Below are 20,757 nucleotides of genomic sequence, written 5' to 3'. Positions count from 1 at the left end.
ATCGGCCGAGGGTTGATTCGATAAAACGCGGAAACGGCACGACGCGGAATTTGCATTCGCGGAGTTGGGGAGGGAGGGGGGGGGAGAGAAAAACGGGGGCTCGGCCGGCGGGACCGGCCAGGGGGTGGAGGGGTGCGCGAGGATCGTTTCGAATTTTATTCTTATTTCGGGAAAAATTCCCCGATCGCTTCTCGATCGCGAAGGGCGACGCGCCGACCACCTTAGGGGTCGCATCAAACTAACGCTATAGTTCAAAACGAGTACATATCACTAGTTGTTAACGGCGCATCGTAAATAGGTTTAATGATGATTAATAATTAATTTATTATACATTTACCCGTATCTTATATATATATAATCTTATATATATATAATATACATATAAAAGAAAATTGATATATGTATGTATATATATACAATATCTATATACATATGTGTACACGCGTACATATATACACAAGTTAGCGCGTAAGTTTTAATAAAACAGTAGAGAGAAACGACAGAGGGAACTTGACGATTATTCGTCGCGAAGTGTGCCGGCATGTACGAACGGTGAAAAAATACGGACACACAAAAGCTATTTCCATCGATATCGAAACCAGACAGTATTTTAAATGAGCGTAGATAATGATCGTTAGTCACGTATGTCTATTGCGTACCGTCTAACCGTCGGTAATCAGTTTCTGTTCGAGGCTTTATCTTTTTTTTTCGCCACGACTGCAACGGTATTTTTTTCGAAAAAAAAACAGTTGCCTAAATACGTCACTGTGCTCCAACTTGAAAAATTGGCAAAAACCTGGTGTGACCTGTGTCATTTTTTTTGTCGTTGTCGGGTGATTTACCGTTTGGAGAACGAAAATTTAAAACAAACCTTAACGTTACATCATACAAAGCCATCAATTAAGCACAACTGCGCTTCCGCAATTAAATTTTTATAACGACTTGTTGTTATACACTGAAATCTATCGAAACTGCACGTATACATTTATTACGCGCGATTAATTTAACGCCGAAAGAAAAAAAAGTCCTTCGATTAAATGTCAGAAAGCAACTCTTCCTCTCGTCGACTTTACTCTAGATCGAAAGTGACACGAAGTACTCGTATTCAGACACGCACACTCACACATGCGCGCACTCACGTTCACGCACACACATACGTACACTCACACGCGACACGTTTAATAAAACAAAAAAAAATTATCGTTATCGATGTCTACGATAAATTGTTAAACCGACGCGGCGCCGAGTCTCTCAGAATCGTCGCCGCACGGGCCGATTTGTAATTAACGTTTAACGTTTAATATTTATTATTTTTTTGTAATAGCATATACCGTGTATGTGTTTCCCGTCGTGATTACCCTTGCCATTTCCTCTTTCCTCTTTCCTCGTACTTCGATAGGAACTTTAAGAATAACGAATTCTCGTGTCGCTTCTCACTCTCTCGTACCTTTTAAACGCCGGGCGCTCCGTTACGCGCCCGGCGTATCTAATTAATTAATTCCCTAATACGTTGTACTTGGTCCGATTGTTTAACTGCATATACGAGCTAAAGTCGATTCTGGCCGTTGTTATCTGTGAGAGACTGTGAGACACCTACTCCGCTTCTCATGTCGGGTGACGCCGCGACGTCTCGCCCCGTGATATCGAGTGTCTTTCGCCCGTTGCCGCGGTATTGCGGCGTAACGAAACAAACAACGAACGATATAAAATTCAGCGTGGGAATTAGTCGAAAGGGGAAAGAAGATACGAGAAAAATTTATAAACGGGAAAACGGCCGAGCTGCCGACAGCCTCTGGCATACCGCAGGATTTTTACATCGGGCGGAGACATTAAAATGCATTTATTGGAAAATCCCTCTATCGACGCGGAGCAATTAATCTCGGTGAAATTATAAAAATAAAGATATCGTATTTTAATTAAATTACGAAAATCGTCGCGGAAACTGTAATAATTGGATTATCTCGAACACTCGGGGGCCGAGATTCCGCGACGCAGCCGTCGAATTAACCCCTTCCGCTCGATACTACGATTGTCCGGCAACTTTGCATATATACGCGATGGTCGGATACGCGAAAGAAACGTATCGTCGACCAAGGACTGGCTGTACAATAGACGCAGCGAGTCGCAAGCCGCAAGACATCGGCCAATGACAGTCGATTATTATTGTCATATTTGACTGTGATTGGTCAATTTCTTGCGACTTACGACTTGCTGCGTCTATTGTAGATTCAGCTTAACAGCTTCTTAAAAACGCGACGATACTTTCACTCGGGACTCTCGGTACACGGAAATGTCGTTTAAATCGTCAGCTCAAGTAACTAAATGTAAATTTTATCGCGGGGGTAACACGATCGCTGAAAAGATGCTCGCGTAAGGTAAACTTTTAAAGTATATAGATCTATTAAATATGCAATTAGATCGCAGAATTTCTCACCGACGGAAATTATGTGATCCAAATTTGTGTGCGCGTTACGTGTTTGATAGTAAATTTTACATCGTAGGATATTTACATGACATTGTTACGTAGGGTAACGTAGTTTTAGGTAGGCAAATTGTTGTGTGATTGAAATAATTTCTATCTTCGCATTCCTTTTTTCGTATCTGAGATCTCGATGAAAGAGTTTCGTTGCACCGAGAGTCGCGCTGTACGTTAACACGCGTTGCCGTCGGGAAGGGGTTAAAGGGATCAAAGAGCTCGTAGCTTAACCATGTGTACACACACGCTTCTATGCACATTATTGTGAATTGTAATGATTATTGTAAATCGCGGACAGACGTTATTAAAACGCTGGAATGAAATTCATGGCATTTCCTCGACCAATATGAGTTAATAGCTGGCCTGTTACTTTTAGCGCGTAACGCGTCCAGCGGCGAGCGTGATTATTAAAAAACAATTTTTCTTTTAACGTATTACATTTATATGTTAAATACATTAATGTTATACATTATATTATACGCAATGTATGTTGCGTATATTTTTTGTTGAATTGATTGCATTTCAACGAGGCTGCGTTAAATATAAGCATCAATTTATGAAAGGCGATAAAAGGAGTAAAAAATGTACGCGAGAATACCAGATTTGTGTAAAAATTAATTTTAACTCCTGCATTAATCTTTTTCCTATTGCAATGCAATATCGTTTAAAAAGTAACAACGGGACGGGAAATTTTTTTAATTATGCCAATAAATTGTGGGAGAACGGCCAAGTTTGACTCGTCCCCCAAGTGCTGGACGCGACATCTAAAAGCGACGGGCGAGCGGAACTCGGCGAAATAATTTACGATTTGCGTACGTCGAGCGGCGACCAACGTCACGTCGTGTAACAAAGAGCAATAATTCTCACCCAGTTGAAGAAAATTCGATCGAGAGCTCTCGCGAGTGATGCGTTTTAAGCGATCCTCGGCGTATCGCGGAGGGATTTTTGCGCAAAAAAACTTCTTACGCTGAGGATTATGTAAAGAAGAAGAAAGATGCGAGCGAGCGAGCGAGCGAGAGAGAGAGAGAGAGAGAGAGAGAGAGAGAGAGAGAGAGCTCGGTCGAATCGAGAGTGAGAGAACAAACATCGAGATATGTATACGTCGCGTCAGAGAGATCGATTTCTGATGAAATGATGCACCGCTTGCATCACTAAAAAAAAGCACACACGAAGGATGCAGCGCTAATCGGAGAGACGATCACGCGCCGTTTCGCTCCACAGCAATACGAGACTCGCGCTCTCCGCGTGGTACAATTTCACGCAATAAAAAGATATAGCATAAACGCGCTCTCCCCCCCCCCCCTCCGGCCACGTGATACACGAGATTCGCAGTTACATATATTACATAACTACGTAATTGCTTGAGAAACGTGCGAACGGCGTGCTCCGGCGCGCGATCGTCTCCATTGATGGCTCATTTCCGGCGTCCTCCGCGCCGGCACGGGGCGAAGTCGTAAATCACACGTTTCTTTTTTTACGGCAACGCTCCGCGAGACGGCCGCGCGGCGGAGGAGGCCGCGTTTCGCCGAATGGGTCGTCATTGTTTAGCGCGGAGGAGAGCATCCCCCCCCCCCCTTGCGTTACATCGCGCGTACTTTTATCCATCGCGTCGGTCATCCCGTAAGCGAACGCGTCTCCATCGCCGTACGTTTTCCGCTTTCGCGGATTATAACGGAGCTGGATCTTCGCTTTCGTTTCTCATCCTAGTCCTCCGTTCCGATCTCGTCCGTTCTACCGTGCCCGCAAGGAGGTGAGGAGAATCAAACGCAATCTCGCACGAGAGATTGCTCCTGGATGTATTTCGATGAAAAAATAAATTTAAAAGTCATTTTCGACGCGACGTATATCGATTACGGCGAGGCAGCTCGGAAGTGTTGCGAGATAAGGCGTTTTAAGTCTTACGGGATGACGAATAGTTACTTTTCTTCTTTTTCCCTTGAACCACGATAAAGCTTCGAGCTTCGCCCGGTATACCGATGGATTATCGAGCCCGAATGACGTGGAGGAGTCGAGCGTCGTGGCACTGGAGACGGTAATTACACCAAGGTTTCATCAACGACTCGACGGTTAATTTTAAAACCTTTTGTATGTTTATATGCAGTTAAATAATGTGTACATAATTATGTAATTCTGTGTCGTAAAAAGAAAATTTAAACCGATCGTAAATACCTACACGTACCTCGTTAGCGGAAAGCATGTGCTTCGAATTATCCTTGTAATTTCGTAAGGTGATTAAACGGACCTTTGAAAGATCCTTGTTGTGTCGTTGATTGCTGTGTCTGTACACCTAAGGGCAACTTCGGCAAACTCCGATTAACTTAATCGGCGATTAATTCAGCCGACCGAGTTGCTTAAGCAAAATTTCGAACTTTGTAATTCGTTATCTTCAATCTAACTTTCTCTTTCATATTCCTAATTCAATCTCTCATTTTTTTCATGCCGGGTAACAAAACTCAATAATCTTATCCACGGTAACAGAATAGTACAGAGATTGCGTGACAAATTAATTGGCGATTAATTCGATCGACAGAATTGCTTAAAGCAAAATTTCCAACTATATCATATTTCTTTCTGGTCTTTTTCCTATATATTAAACAACACAAAATTAATAAATATGTATTAATAAAATAGCACACATCATTTGATAAATCAAGCGGCAAAATCAAAACAAAATGTCCAATTGTACATAATTCGTCAATAATTCTTTTCTTTCCTCTGTCTTCTCTTATCATATATAAAACAGAAAATTAATTTCGTCTATAGTCACAGAATAACAAGTGTTATTTCTCTCAACTAATATATGATTAATCGTCGAATTAATTTCAACAAAATTATTCCTTCTCTCTCTCTCTCTCTCTCTTTCGTACGTTAATCGACAAAAGGTCCCATATACAGTAACAAAAAGGTGTTTCTTAACAAGTCGTGGATTAAATTGATCGGAGTTTGAGGCCATCCTAAAAACATGAATCCGTTCTCGCGACGCTTCCTTTTCTCGTAGTTCGTGACACGACGATAACGGATGTCATTAAATATTCGTCGAAGATTCCGTTCAGCGATCAAAGCGAATTTCCATACTCTCGCGAGTAACGATACCTCGCGTAATCGTCGTGTCGCAACGAAATTCGGTTGAACGAATTTCGCGGCGCCCCCGCGCGCTGAGCATGCGCCCGTTGAAGTCTCTACGGGGAAGCATGGCCGCCGCGTATCGCGCGGGCGAGCCCGCCGGGCAGCGAACGGTACACGCGGCTCCATCTGGCGGCAACTCTCGCAACCCCGTAGCGAATCGGCCGACTCCGTCGGTAATACGGGCCGCCGCGTTTACCGACGGCGACGTAGCGCGCCGTGAGTAGCGTCGCGATTCATTCACCGTCCGTATCACTCGATGCCCGCTCGCCCATCGGGCTTCTTTCCGTGCCTATGCCGTTGAATTTGGCGGTTAAATTTTCAAAGCCCATGTGACGGATAACCTGCAATGGTCTGACAGATTGTTTTACGATGCTGGGCACCGCCGGAATAACCGCCGTACACGTTAAGAAACTTGGTAAGGAGCGAGAGAGGACAATTGGTCATTCGGGAAATTTAATACGAACGCACACTTACTGCGCGTTTTCCCCCTTTACCTTGGCATTTCCTTCTTCAGGCCACACCATCGACGAGATACGACTGCGAGCTCTGGATAATGTTATTTCCAAGTACGATTTAGGTTTCGCGTGTGATTGCGATGCCGTCAGGAAGGAGATAATCCAGAAGCTGTTTAATTGGTTCTCTTTCGAGACTGCACCACAGCCGGAGAAAGCACTGAATTTCTTGTTGCGACTGTTAAAGGTATTTAAGCTCTCGACAAATTTTCAGTTTGAAAGCAGCCCTATACTTCTCTCATTAAGATCCCGAGCTAATTGAGCTCCAGATGAAATATTCTCGGTACAGTAAAATCTACTTTGAATTGCGTTTTAGGTTTTAGTAAAATACTTCTTAGTCTGCTACGCAGATAACTAATTGTATTTTAATTAATGTACAATCTTTACTCGAAGGTAGATGCAAAGAGTTACTTGAATGCATTCGGCAAGCTAAAGTTCCAAAATGAGCTTTACGAATTGAGGAGGAAGCTCTCCTCCGAATGGTATGCAAAATTGGATGAGATTGAAGAAGCAGTTCTGCATCTAGAAAGGAATCGAGTAAATAAATCAAACATACATTAAAATATAGTGATAATTGTATATTAGTATCCATTATAGAAACAAAGAAATAACTGTAGTCACCTTGCAGGATGCTACGGTGTGGTCAGAGTCTGATAAATGTCGAATACAAACACAAGATCGTGTTAGGTACACGAATAACAACTGCGAGAGGGAAGACTACAACGATGAGAATGATATTTTCAATCTCCCATCTATCTTGGACAAGTAAGAATTGACGCGAATAGAACCGTAGCAAAGTTAAATAGTATATTATTAAGTATGCATTATAGAAGGATCAGTGACGGCTGAATATGTCGAGACTCTGGGTTCATTGTTTCTCAATTAACGTATATGTATAGAGGCAAGTCCGCTATTATGAGATAATGGAGTCTCTGCTAATTTAATAGGCATCATCTGTTGGTTCCACCATGAATTTATTGCCCTTGGAATAAAATCTGTTTAGTAAAAAATTGATTGTTAGATCGTGTAATCGGTGCGAAAGAAGATTTGTGATTGAATTTGGACGTTGGAAACCTGCTGTCTCATTAGAATCCTGTCGCATAATAGAGGACATTCCTCTATGTATATAAATTGTTTTTAGTACTACACCATTTGACGTAACGCTGGAACATGAGAACGGTACGCGAGTCTCCAAAACGGTAGAAGGTGGTATCAAATGGCTAGTAATGCCGTGGCAGCCGCTGGTTACGTCGGACAGAGGAGTGCTCACGGCAGTTGAAGAAGCTCTTCATAACGCGGTCGACATTAATCATATACTGCACACATGTCAGTTTATAACCAACGTTATGATGCAGGACTTTCCAGCAGAAGTTTTCCTTCAGCGTCCGGCAATAATTACGGTAAATATCTCTTAATAAATTATGTGTATGTATAGATATGTGTTATTTTAAAAATGAAAAGTTAATAAAGCACGCACACGTAAACTGTTACAGATACTTCATGGTCTTCTCAAATCGAGCACCAACATGTCGGAAACTCATGTCGCGTGTATAGTTCCGACTGTGTTAAAGACATTGCGTAAACTAACGCGTTCTCTGAGGTTCCGCATTTATTACTACTGCGAGCCGTGTGTGGCGAATAAGAAGCAAAAGGTAATAATATTTTACCTGTTTGATACAAGAGACTGTACAGCATCTTTTTATATTTAACAATATAATTTATTTCACTCTATTTGTACTATTTTTTTGACATAGTTACTGGGCGGCAAGTTAGACAGTAACGTTTACACATCCTCGGAAGGTGGTGACGGTCCGGATAGTGGTGTACCCGAAGCAAACTATCAAGCATATCAATCGGCAGTGCGTAGAGATTAATTTCAATTTCTCGTCAAGTATATCTCACTCTCGAGCTCTTTTTTTATTGCATAATATTCTTTTTAGGGGACCAGCGATAGGAGTCAGAGTGTCAGCGAAAATGTTGACGATTCTGTCCTACAATTGCAGCAGATGCTTCTGCCGGTTTATTGTATAGAATCCTTGAAGCACGTTCTCACCCAATTAAGCATTCCTATCGATTCCATATTTCCTCTACGAAACATCAAATACGTCACAGATCTGACGCACGAATTAGTGCAGCTGTTGACAATTTGTGTAATGCCGAATATCTGGCTCTGCAACGACGGTATGGCAACGAAGATAAACGATGACCTGAAAGCTCTGTTGAATTTAATGGGGGAAGTGATGGAATACTTTGGAAGCTGTAGCAATGTAGATTACTTGAGGATAACGTACTTGTACCTTACTACCATTATTACGAGGTTGTTGAGCAGTATCGTGCCATTAGAGCTGGCGGACGCTGTCATACCGAATGCTTTGAAGGCATCGATAACAAGTGCTGTAATGGACGCACCGATATATCTATTGTACCCAGCGTTGCACTCTATACTTTTAGAATATGCTCGCGTAAGTGATACAACTCTTTTCTTTTTTTTTCTCTTCGATGTCGCCAATTATCCATCGCTAATACAATCTTCTTCATTTACAGCAATTTCAAGGTGCTAATCAGACAGCATTGATAAAACTATTCGACGAGACCAGAGCCGTTGCAAAGTCCATGCAGTCAGCTATCTGTGTGTTAAAAAATTTATCGGAGCAATCGCCTTCGGAAACTTTGAGAATGTTACACGCATCCAAATTGAGCTTATCGTACCATAAGAACTTAACTGTCGTTAAAATGGCTGTAAAATTTTTACAAGATAATCCGAGGTATTCTTTCAATGATGAGGATCGTGCACTAGCAACGAAACTGACATTGAACCTATTAGCAAACGCAGACGTGGACGTCCGATATACCACATATGTCGAATGCTACACCCTGGTCAAGAATATTCTAGGAGTAGAATACAATAAACTGTCGTGGGAAAATCTGACGTTCCTGCTTGAACCAAGTGTCTTGACAGAAATTATTTCTTATGGCGCAACTAGCGAGGATAGCAGAGTAATAAACAAATTGGTTTAATCACATTCTATGTGGCCACTTGCTGCAAAATTATAGTGCAGTTTTAGATTTTACAATTTAATTTAATTTCAATTTAACAGATAAACGAGATGTCGAGAGACATATTAGTATTTATACTGAAAGGAAAGATACAAATGGGCGAAACTGGATGGTTGAGAGCTTTGGAAGCTCTCGTTCCCGTACTGTACCTTTTGCAGTGTCATGCTGATACACATACACCCTTGGGACAATGTATAACTAAAATGTTTGATCCCGATATTTCCAACAATATACAGTTGCCTTTTCTCGAGGTAATGTAACTTGATTGCAGACATCTCTTCGTGGTTATTTGTTATGTACTACATAACTCGCACTTTCAGGTGATAAAGGGCAATTTAAGATTTCTCTATTCACCAGATAGCGATATCCGGGAAGAAGCGTTATGTCGGTTAATCTGGCTCCTTGGGAAGGAAAAGGATTCTGTCCAGAAATTGCCACGTTTGTCGTCTTTACACGGCTTGCCTCTTAGCTCACTCTGCATATTTGAACGTAAAAACTTCGTTAAGCGATCAGAAGGCAATTATCAGGTTACATATTTGCATTCAGAATATTTAAGAACCTCTTATAGTCTTGACTAATTATTTGGCAGAGAATCGTCCTTCGTGTATTTTAAATTATTAAGATTAATAAATTAAAGTTAAAAGTAAAGTGCTATTTTAGAAATGTACATAATGTATATACCATTTTCGACACAATTCACAAAAATATCTTGTTTGCAGAGGAGCAATATGTTATCTGTGCTGGAAATGTTGACCGAACCAAATGTCGATCCGAAAATTCGAAAATCTGCATTAGTACAAATTAGCGTGATGCTTTCCGACACTTCGTTGCATAAATTGTTCATTAATCAAGGTGGACTGCCCTTGATTTTGGATATTTTCAATAAAGCTCTGGTAAGTTACCATATACTTGATAAAAAGGAATATTACATATATGTTTCTTATCTGATTTATATTAAATATTTTTAGGTAGAGAAGGATTATGTAAATTATCCAGATTCTGTAATACCGATAATCAGCATATTAAAGTTACTCGCATTTTTTGAATGCACCATACGACACGAGTTATCTCTCAGCTCTAATGTTCTTTTTAGTATCGTAAGAAGTACGTATATTTTATCATAATTTTTTAAATTCGTGTATGTGTTTTTCAAAATTTAATTGAAACATCTAGTTTTACTGATATTTTGATGTTATAATTTATAAATGTATTGCTAATTGCATAAAATCTCGTTTTAGGTCTCTTTTTGTTTCCAAACAACGAATGTATAAAATCTGATGGCGCGCAACTATTATGCTTACTACTCTACAGCGAATATATCATAAGAGTTAACGAAAAAGATGTGGAAAACAACATTGCGTCACATATCTCGTTGCCATATATTGTGACAAACATGAAATTACCGTTTGTGTGCAGATCTCATTGGAAAACGAGTATACACAGGCGATCTGACATATCATGTAAGTAATAGTAATTAAAAAATGTTTCTGGAAGAGGCTATACAACTGATCCTGTACGATTTCGAGTTACAGAATTAACGAAAAGTTCCTTATTTTATAATTTGTAGTAATTCATGGCAGCAATCCAATAGTTTTAACGTTCATTAGGCAGTATTGGACCTGGGAATCGAACGGTGGCGTAAACGTGTTGTGGAAATGCTTAAATGACTTGAAGGATTCTGAAATTGCGCAAAAATTGATTATTCTAGAAAAGGACCTTCTTTCTTTACAATGCAGTTTTCCACAGTATTGTTGTCAACAGCAACTCTACAACATTCAAAATTCTACTATGCACTATAACGTTATATGCGCGCTGGATTACCTCACAATGTAAGTCATTGTTAAGTTATTAAGTAGCTAATAATTTTTTTATTATTACTATTTATTTTAACATATCAACCTTAAGCGCATACCAAACACATGTGACAGCATATTGTCTGTTATCTGCTATAATTATTTTATTTCTCAGGTATCTGAAATTTTACAAAGTGCTGCAACGTAACGATGAAAAGGATATCGAGTCACTGCCATGGGAACAAACGTTCGAGCGATTTTTATTATCACATCCCACGAGTAAAGAGGACTGCGACTTATTCGTGGACGTTCTAATCTTTTTACAATTGTACTTAAATATTGCAAAGAAGGGTAAGAGATGACTCGGATAGCAAATTCCGAGAGTATACTTGTTTTTCTCAAATACGAAATATATTAAGGTCCCTTCCCGTTTCTCAGGAAAATGTTCGTGGATTAGTAGGATTATGAAAAACATGACGAGATTGTTGGCAGATTTATTTAAAAACTTAGAAGTTGACAATCAGAATGTACATCAATCTATATTGAAATTGGTACGAACGTGTTCAGCGATCGAAAAAATGCAGAAATCTAACGACGAACCTAAGAACACTTGGATTCGATTTGTGGAGTTCGTTGTTTCAACGTTATGTTTCGGAGATCAACAGCATTTCTACAATCTCGGTATTAATATTTGTTAAATGTATTTAAATATTTTTTAACGATATCTAATGATATTTAATGATACCAATCTTTATTTTAGAATATTTATTTCGTAAAGTTTTATACTGTAAATGTCCTTCCTTTTCTTTTTTAGCATATCTCGATTGGTTGTTGACGTGTTTGACGTATCTGATCGGGCAATGCGAATGGGGAAAGCATAAGAATCTGCTGTTGTCTCTTTGCAACACACTTATCGAACCTATTGTGTCCTTTCATGGTGCTGGTACTGTTAGTTTTATGGGTTTATCGATAACAAGAAACTCGATAATATGTCTTAATCACTTGTTGCATCAAATGCAAATCAATTTTAATAAAAGTGTGAGTATCTCTAATTAAATAGCGTTTTAAGAACAATATGTACGAATTATTATTATTGCAAATTAATGGATCAATTTCATAATTTGGATTTTGTATTAATTGTTGATCCCAACTCAAGCGAATAATATAATTGTCGTATTGTTTTAGTCGTGGATAGTATTTTGGTGCGAGGAGGACCGCTCGTTAAATTGGCTACCAATGTTGTGGCAAAATAGAGATCCTTTGGTTCGCGCTTCGGCTTTACAATTATTGGCAGGTCTGATGAACACAGTTCATACTGCGTCGCAGCTCTTCAACGCAATCGCCATGGCACCGAGCGATTTGTGTCACACGTTGCTCCAGTGCATCACGAGCGGAGACGAATCTTGTTTAGTGAGAGAACAAGCGTGTATCGCGTTTTGCAACATGCTCAAAAACTGCAACTTTATGACTGTTCAATGTGTAAGTGCGAAAGCACGATATGTCATTAGAGCGAAAACGTCGAGAAAGCTCAGTCTTAAAATATTTTAAAAATATTTTAATTAATACAATGTTATGTAAAACATACCCGTATTTTTTTTACATTTCTAAATTGCTGAAATACACCCCAAAGTTAAGCAACGTACATACTTTAAGAAATAATCTTTTCGCACAGGATGATTCTTTACAACCTCAAGCTGTTCTGATGCATGTCGAGCAATGCAATATCTATCATGAGATCAGCGTTTTGTGTTCCAATATCTATACGTCGACTACTTTAGATGCGGAACAGTCAGAATCTCAAGGAAACGACAGCAAAGCAACCATCGTACAAAGTTTGCAATCTAGTTGCATTTCATTGGTACCGCGCACCGTATCGCACTTGTACAATTGTCAGGATGAATTACAACTTTGTAATTATAACATTTAACTAATTATTTAACTAAATTATATCATTTAACTACTATAACCTTTTATTTTATACAATTAGGTTTATATTTAAATCTTTGTTTCTCTCACAGTTTCCGGCAGAGTTTCGGAAATAACAGATGTGGACAATCCTTTGCAGTCAATAGCAACGCCTTCGCTTATTACAGCTGCTTGTAACTTGTTGAACAATTTAATATTCATCGGACAACACGAGGTGGTTCGGCAAGTCTATGAATATTCCATCGACAAGTATTTATTCGGGTACGTATATAGAAGATCGCTAGATTATTTTCCTTCACTTACATCATCTCATTTGATCTCTCATTTTAAAGGTGTCTGACCGAGATCCCGAAGGATATCAGAAGCAGGAAGAGCCTGAGTCATTATTCTGACACACTGGAAATGTACATCTCCATCTGTACAGTCTTAACAAATTGCATCGCGCATAGCAACGAGTATGCAGCCGTCGTACTTTTTTCGGCAGACTCGCTTTATATTCTATTTTGTTTCTTAAATATCGACTTATACCGTATGTACTTTAACATTTATTCAACGCAAATCTATAATCGAATTTTTAAACAATTATTTCGTATCTTTAATTCGTACGTTAATTTCTTTTAACTTAGAGTCTACTGAATCGCGCCTGATATATCTGCGCAACAGACTTTGGACGGAGATCTATAACTTCGTGGCAGTGCTCACGTTAACGGAGGATCAACATTTCGAAGCCATTCAGAGCGCGTTAGAATTATGCGGGCCTGAAACGGTCATGGCTTCCGTTTGTTTCGCGATAAAAGACTCTATGACAGATCTGAGAATGAGCGCCATTAGTTTCTTAGCTTTCCTGCTGTCCCACGAGATTCAGAGAGATTCCCTGGGAAGAAGTGACACCTCTTTATTGCAAACCGTGCTCGACACTAATGTGGCACACGTCTCGATTGAGAGCAAGGACGGCAGTTTGCGAGACGTCATATCGAACGTTAACAAATTGTCTATAAGAAACGCGAACGTGCATTCCAGAAAATCAAACGAAAGCGAAAGGGATTTGCTTACGAAAGACGACCAGCTACCGAATCAGGGACAAACTACTATAGGAGGCGAATTATGTGGACTATTACTGCATCTTTTCATCGCTCACAGTTACGCGAAATCCAAAAAGAGCAGTAAACAATCGCAGGACAAAGATCTTATCGTAGGCGCCCTTGCTAATCTACTGTGCGTGTCAAAGAAGGCAAAGCAAACGGCGCTACGGGGCAGTCTTCCCGAGACCGCGTTGATGATCTTAAAAGAATTGTACGTCAAGCTGAATCTTCAACCGTTTGAACTTTACAAAAAGCAAGCGGAGAAAAAGGCAGGAAAAGACTTTAATCATGAAATTTCGACCATAATTTCCTGCACGAATTTGTAATCTGTTTTTCTTTTGTTGCATAGACTCATCCTTTGTTGCACGATGTGAATTGTACCTTCATACTACTGATAAACTTCATGTACGGAGACGTGCGTGTCAAGGAAAGTCTGACGAAGAAGGGCTTGGCGGACGTGGTGCACAAGTTGTGGGCTTGGATAGCGTTGAATAAAACGGTGTCGACGACTGCTTTAAAATTGCTGGCGACATTCACAACAAAGTGTAATGCTGGTAAGATTACGTTGAAAAGCGTAACATTCAGTTACTATTTACAAGAATCGATATGCAAAGATGTACAATTTCTCAAGTTTGGAACAATATGCAATCCTTCTAAATTAATTGCATTTTAATTTTACCGTATTTTTAGCCGCCCAGTCCTTAACATTAACGACGATATTACCGGGGAGTGGATTGAGGAAAACGCCAAATACGCTTGCGTTGATACACGTTGTCATACAAGTAACATGCAAAGAGATCGAGAGAGCCGGCCAAATTTTCGATAATCACAAGATGCACTTTGCCTTTCACATTCTGCGAAATGCGGTGCACGTTCACGAGTGTAGAGTCTGCATTTCGAAGGTAATTAAATCCTCTCCTCATTATTACAGAATGGAAGTAATGAGACTTGATAGTACAAAGCGTATGCTATTTTCCAACTGATTAATTAACTACGAATTAATTGTTTATTTTGCAGAGTAATCTTCTTCAGCTTTTCACAAAGATTCATCCCACCATTACTAAAAGGATAAAGCCGTGGCCGTTGGTGGAGATATATTGTCTGGAATTTTTAATAGATTTTACTTATTACGAGGAAGGACAGTTATGCGTACCAAAGGTAAGATAGAAACGTGTATCACGGTTACTCGCGATAATTGTATGGTAATATTTTTAGGCCACTGATGCTCTGGACGTTTTGATGCACTTGGCCAAATGTTCTTCGTCATCGAGCAAAGTTCTCGCAATATCGATATTGCGCAATTTAGCGTTCAACGTAACAAACAGGCCTCGGCTTCTTAGTTCAGGTAAATAAACGAGTGCAAACCTAGGAAAGTTGCAGTAACTTATTAATGTATCGTGTATAAATTTTAAGAAGGATGCGGTAATTTATATTTACATCACAAATCGTACTGAACGTTTGCTATTTTTCAGTGGATTTTATCAATCTGCTGCACGACGTCTTCAAGAATGGATCGCCGTGCGAGATCAATCTAGTTGGATCCATGCTGTGGTCTCTGATCAGCAACAACCAAAAGGGAAAGCTTATCGCGCGAAGCGCCGGGTTCTCGCAAAGCATTCGGGAGGCCCTCGGCAGATTTACGTTGTCGAGTATCGACGCCAGTAAACAGGAGCGAGAACTAGTCAGGGTTCTGCAATACGTGCTCACCATTCTCAGTCCGGTCGAAGTGAAGAACAGTGGCGTGCAACCTAGTTGATACCTCGACGAATGACCAAATGTTGTACATACTTATTTCCGAACAACGTTAGCTTGTAAAATAATTCAATTATATTTTTTATATATGGAATATTGTATAGTTACATTGGAGTGTGCGTTTTTAAATGCTGCGCTAATGCAAATTGTCAGTGTAGATACACACATGTTTTTGGATAAATATTTAACGTCATTATATTGCTAATGAAGTTTAATTGGATTATTCAGTGGAAACGCAGCCTAACGAGGGCCTCACCTAGTGCAGCCTAGCGGTCATCGAACGTCAGCTTTAATGGAAATAATAGATACCCGCTAGAAATAAGATAATCCGCCTCCGTTGTCGAGTTTTGGGCCGGTATTCATAGTCAGATATTATATTCAAGACAGTCTGAAGATCATCTTTAGATACTCCGTAGTCAATGCAATGCTCCATACAGCATCTTTCGATAAATTCAAGACGGTCTTGAATATAAGATCTGACCATGAATACCGGACTTTAAGTACAAGACCTCTTGCATATGTTTATAGACCTATGCAAGTTTCTCTGGATAGATTCTCGTTCTTTTCTCCACTCCAGATATTCGCTGCCAGGAGTCTTAGCGTAACATTTTAGTGACATTTATAAAATATGCGATATTTTTCAAGAATAAGACCCCAATCCTGGAAATAGACAATATCGCTCGCTCGCGATATTGTCAGTTCTCTCGACGGGGTTGCTCTTCTTCGGGAAGGTATAAAATTTACGTTGGTCCATAGGCGATTCCTTTTGAGCGGTTACAGGCGTTTCGTTCTGGCTTGAACACTGATTGGCCGTAAATGCCGTCTTCTTGTACGTGTGGTATTTGTTGGTCGGAAAAACGTCGGTCTCATCCTTGTTGCAGGCCACGCGAATGTTCTTTCTTGTGTCTCTCACGCCGGGATGATCGCTAGGGATAAGATTGTACGTGGAGTCCAGCTTGCGCTCGCTGCTCTGATGAATCTCCGCCAGGAGTTCCCGCCTCAACGACGCGGGATACCACAGTTGGATGCGGTTGATCCGGAGGCTTCGTGACGAGTTTCGGCGTTGTACTCGGCATGTTTGGATTCTTCGGCGTGGATTGGTTACACATAGGCACCTAAAAAGATACATCTAGGGCGTTCGACTTCGCGTGTACCTCGCGCGTGAGAAACTCAACGGGATTTCGTCTCGTTCGGCAGAACGTTACATTCAAGTCGACGGTAATATTCTGCCGGACGAGATTTCAATCCATTGCGAGCTTACGCGCGAGGTACACGCGAAGGCTAACGCCCTAGATGTATCTTTCAAGGTGCCTATGACAGGACTCAGCACGTGCTCCGACAGCAGTGGTTCTAACTCGTGCGCCAAGCGAACGACGAATGCCGAGCATTTATAAATTTGGGCGAGCCCGAGTTCAGCGATCTGTTGATGAACGTATCACAAGCCGTCCGTTCTGTGTACATCCATTATCGCATCTATAATTAATACCACTTTATTGTTTCCCCTTAGGGTTACAGGGCGTTTTTGAAGGAACGTGCCCAAACGTTTAACTTTTAACACCGCTCTCTATATCCACTTTGCTATGTGGCGATCGAACGTGAAACCCAACAATTGTTTTGTTTGGTTTTGAACCCGGAACTTCGGATTACCAGACCAGCGCACGATCCTCTGCGCCACGATCACCGCTGATTATCGCATCTATAAACAAGTCTATGTATATTTAGTAAAAACGGTAATACTGAAGGAGAGCCTCTCTCACTCCCCGTTTGTGATGAAAATTCACAGGATCGTGTATTTTGGTCTGTAAAACACGAATCTGCAAGTTAAAATCGTCGCTTGGCAAAAATTAAATGTAAAGAAAAGATTATTTACTAAAAGCATCGAGGTATATAACTTATTTTTGCATTTTTTCCAAGTGCTTTATTCTTTTCAAGGCCTGAAAATAATTTACATTCCGTGACGCTATGGACAGAGAGAAACCTGAGAGCGGCCACGCCGGCGTTTTACTTGATATCCCTCAGGTATTCCTGCATGTTCATGGTCCCACCTGTTGCCAAACACTCTTTGTAGAAAGAACACAAATCAGTTTTAATGTCTATTACAGGACAAGTGTTATGCTCAATGAGAGAATTCCTAGAGAACTGCTGCAGTCTTTAAATTAGCTAAACATTTCAAAGGGGACAATTGTTGACTCCTAAAAGAATCATTGAAGTCCAGAGCTCGAAATGAGGTTATCCCCCGCGGAGGCCCCCGAGAGATTTCGTAATTGTTGCGCACTAAGGCGATCGATCTCGCTCGAAGCTGGCCCGCACTCGAGACGACCGTCCTCGGCGGCGGAAGAATTGATTGTCGAATTCCGGCCTGAGAATCGAATTGCGCAGGTAGACCTTCGGCGAGTCGCGTCCGTACAAAATATTTCTCAGATCCCGCCGTACATTTGCGTTCCGGGCGCATCGCACGTTTATTATACGCAAATCGCGATGAAGTGCACGAAACACTCGTCGCGCATGGGCCCGTCCTAGGAGCGACTCCGATCAAGTGCAGGTTCATCAGCTGAAGAGTTTATCAGCTGATACGGCGGTTTGCACTTTGCACCCGTTTTATCGTATGTCACCGTGTTTTTTTCGCGTGGTTCTCATGACTCATCGTTGAAATTTTGCCTTCTCCAGGACCAAGTCGAGGACGGGCGGCGATTGACGCGTAAAAAATGTCGCTCTCCAAGCCAACCAGTCTCGCGTACAGCCTCATCGGCGCGTACCTAGAACGGCTCTACAGCAGCCCTGTGAGGACGAAAGCTATAACGAGGTAACCGACGCGGCGGGATCCCGCCGCGATTATGTCCACGGAGGTATACGTGACTAAGCATGCGTTATGTCACAAAGAGCAAACGTAACGACAATGTAATTCACGCGATTAAACGTAGTGGACATGATTAAATAGAAACGGTCATTCTCCCTTGGAGAATGCTGGGCGGACGTCTCACCAATTTGACCACTTGCTCTGCAAACGGACACCTGCTTAGCGCTAAATCACCAAGTAAAGACTGTCAGTATAGTCTTGTTTAATAGGCAGACGTTAGAAGAGTTCAGGTACAAGTTAAATTCTGGCTAGTGAATCGCTTCTAATTAAATTACAGCCAGTTCTGGCCGAATACGAAATTACTTGTGTGATAATTAAATATTTGTATATACACGTATGCTAAAAAATATCTTAAACGCGTGTATCCAACAAGGATAGATGCAACTTGCAAGGTGCCAAGCAACAGAATCTATCGGTGAAGGGATACGGTGGCATAGTTGACTGAAAACCGAACGGAATCTGCCATCGAAGCCATTTGAATGATATGTTCCGTTGAAATAGTTGCGAAATGACATATTTCGCTCGGTTTTTGCTGCATCAATCTATCACACCTTGTTTGTCGTCGACACAACAAGTTTAATGTGAATCCGGCAAACTGCCACTAATATTTTGCTAGACATGCATTTATGTAAAATGTTCCAATGTTTACAAGCCAGGCTTGTACGTTCGACGTTGAACTGGGTGACAGAAACGTGAAAATTGTCATTGTTTTCAGTTGCATTATCGCAGCCCTTGGAAATGTGGCGTCTCAGAAACTGTCTGGCGCCAAGCAGCTTAACGAGGACAGTGTCCTGGCCTTCGCTCTATTCGGGTAAGCCGCAGACTGCTGTTTTCACCGCTAACGAAGCCAGAATTCACGCACGAAATGTTTGTTGCAGCCTGCTATTCGGAGGACCGGTACCCCATTACTTTTACACATACGTACGATTGTTCGTGAAGCAACCTCTGGGGATACTTCTGATAGAGAGACTTATCTACACGCCGTGTTTCCAGGCGCTCGCGCTCTACCTGCTCGCCATCTTCGAGGTACGAAGATCGTGGACTTACCAATAAAAGAGATAAAAATGTATTAGTGCGATAAACCAAGCAGTTATTTTGACAAACGATATTAGAAACTAATACCTGTTTGTTACACAAGACTATACTGACGGTCTTCACTTTGTAATTTAGTGCTGAATAGAAGTTTGTTTGCAGGGCAAGTCCCATAACGTGGCGTGTGTTCAGATGCAAAGATTATATTTACCGACGTTGATGGCTAATCTCAAGTATCTAACGCTGTTCCATTATATCAATATAAAATATGTTCCACCAATGGTAACGTAATATGTTTATTATGCTATTTGTCTCACTGCCCAGATAACATGCATGTCTAAAAAACATCTTTAAGATGTCTTTTAGACATACACGTCTAAAAGATATCTTAAAGACGTCTTAAAGAAGTCTTGAAGATGTCTTTTAGACAAGCATGTTATCTGGATATTCCTTTATTTTCAGAGGAGTTCTCTCTCCCTTTCAATTTGTAGACAAAAAATTCTCCCTTGTTTTGGATTGAATTTTCTTCTAAATTTTTTATACCACTCCTTCTGATATTGAAATTGTTTCTAGACAATATTATTTACTGCAAGCAGTCCATGTTTTATTAATTTCTTTTTCTTTCAGTTGAGGGTCTTGATGCTGAACCTCATCGGCTTCGCATGGGTTATCTATTTTGCCAATAAGAGAGCAAAAATTTCAAAAGAGAAGTAGAAGAATACGATAATCTGTTTGTAATCATTGTTATGGACACTTTTTGTAACTAATATGCAATAATATTCTACTTCGTATGCGTGCTAGATGACGCTTTGTGACTATTTCACAAAGCAAGAGCGAGAAGATTGTATAAATAACGTGCAATGAATTTATGCTAACAACACTTGCTTGTACAAAGTGAAATAACATGTTAATAATGCATTCCATCGTTATGACTTGTTAATGTTGGTCAAGAAATGTACAAAACATACTGACGTATTGTAATACATATTGGAATGGTGCTGAATATAAATATATTTTAATAAATACTAAAATATAAATAAGAATGTCGAAGATTTACGTGCGAACCCGCGTTTTCTTTATTTATTTTTATATCGTTCTTACGTAACTATTCTTTGTTAGTTATATCATCATTTTCTTTTCCGAT

At 40.5% G+C, this 20,757-nt stretch overlaps 2 protein-coding genes across 4 annotated transcripts; both read left to right on the top strand.

The window, feature by feature from the left end:
* The first annotated feature begins 419 nt into the window (after positions 1 to 419).
* LOC105565349 (rotatin) lies at positions 420 to 15,920 on the top strand. Of its 2 annotated transcripts, XM_012018468.1 has the most exons (28): positions 420 to 6,017; positions 6,117 to 6,301; positions 6,508 to 6,651; positions 6,743 to 6,879; positions 7,256 to 7,514; positions 7,608 to 7,766; positions 7,869 to 7,973; positions 8,055 to 8,576; positions 8,659 to 9,111; positions 9,213 to 9,422; positions 9,492 to 9,698; positions 9,891 to 10,064; positions 10,140 to 10,275; positions 10,410 to 10,631; positions 10,739 to 11,000; positions 11,140 to 11,315; positions 11,403 to 11,645; positions 11,779 to 12,002; positions 12,150 to 12,443; positions 12,637 to 12,874; positions 12,983 to 13,151; positions 13,223 to 13,419; positions 13,517 to 14,241; positions 14,322 to 14,526; positions 14,663 to 14,874; positions 14,990 to 15,130; positions 15,188 to 15,317; positions 15,445 to 15,920. In XM_012018468.1, the coding sequence occupies exons 1-28, from the start codon at positions 5,972 to 5,974 to the stop codon at positions 15,726 to 15,728; spliced, it is 6,459 nt and encodes a 2,152-aa protein (XP_011873858.1). In that variant the 5' UTR covers positions 420 to 5,971; the 3' UTR covers positions 15,729 to 15,920. The 2 variants fall into 2 exon arrangements, with proteins under 2 accessions (XP_011873858.1, XP_011873857.1); XM_012018467.1 differs by having other exon boundaries at positions 420 to 6,301.
* Positions 15,921 to 18,149: 2,229 nt separating this feature from the next.
* Positions 18,150 to 20,650, top strand: LOC105565345 (PXMP2/4 family protein 3). Of its 2 annotated transcripts, XM_012018462.1 has the most exons (6): positions 18,150 to 18,302; positions 18,392 to 18,527; positions 19,297 to 19,392; positions 19,460 to 19,607; positions 19,776 to 19,895; positions 20,241 to 20,650. In XM_012018462.1, the coding sequence occupies exons 2-6, from the start codon at positions 18,430 to 18,432 to the stop codon at positions 20,325 to 20,327; spliced, it is 549 nt and encodes a 182-aa protein (XP_011873852.1). In that variant the 5' UTR covers positions 18,150 to 18,302; positions 18,392 to 18,429; the 3' UTR covers positions 20,328 to 20,650. The 2 variants fall into 2 exon arrangements, with proteins under 2 accessions (XP_011873852.1, XP_011873851.1); XM_012018461.1 differs by lacking the exon at positions 18,150 to 18,302 and having other exon boundaries at positions 18,340 to 18,527.
* The last annotated feature ends 107 nt before the right edge of the window (positions 20,651 to 20,757 follow it).

The sequence above is a fragment of the Vollenhovia emeryi genome, unplaced genomic scaffold (assembly GCF_000949405.1).
Source record: "Vollenhovia emeryi isolate VEMERY1.0 unplaced genomic scaffold, V.emery_V1.0 DF939153.1, whole genome shotgun sequence".
NCBI lineage: Eukaryota > Metazoa > Arthropoda > Insecta > Hymenoptera > Formicidae > Vollenhovia > Vollenhovia emeryi.
This window is presented reverse-complemented; position numbering and strand designations above follow the sequence as displayed.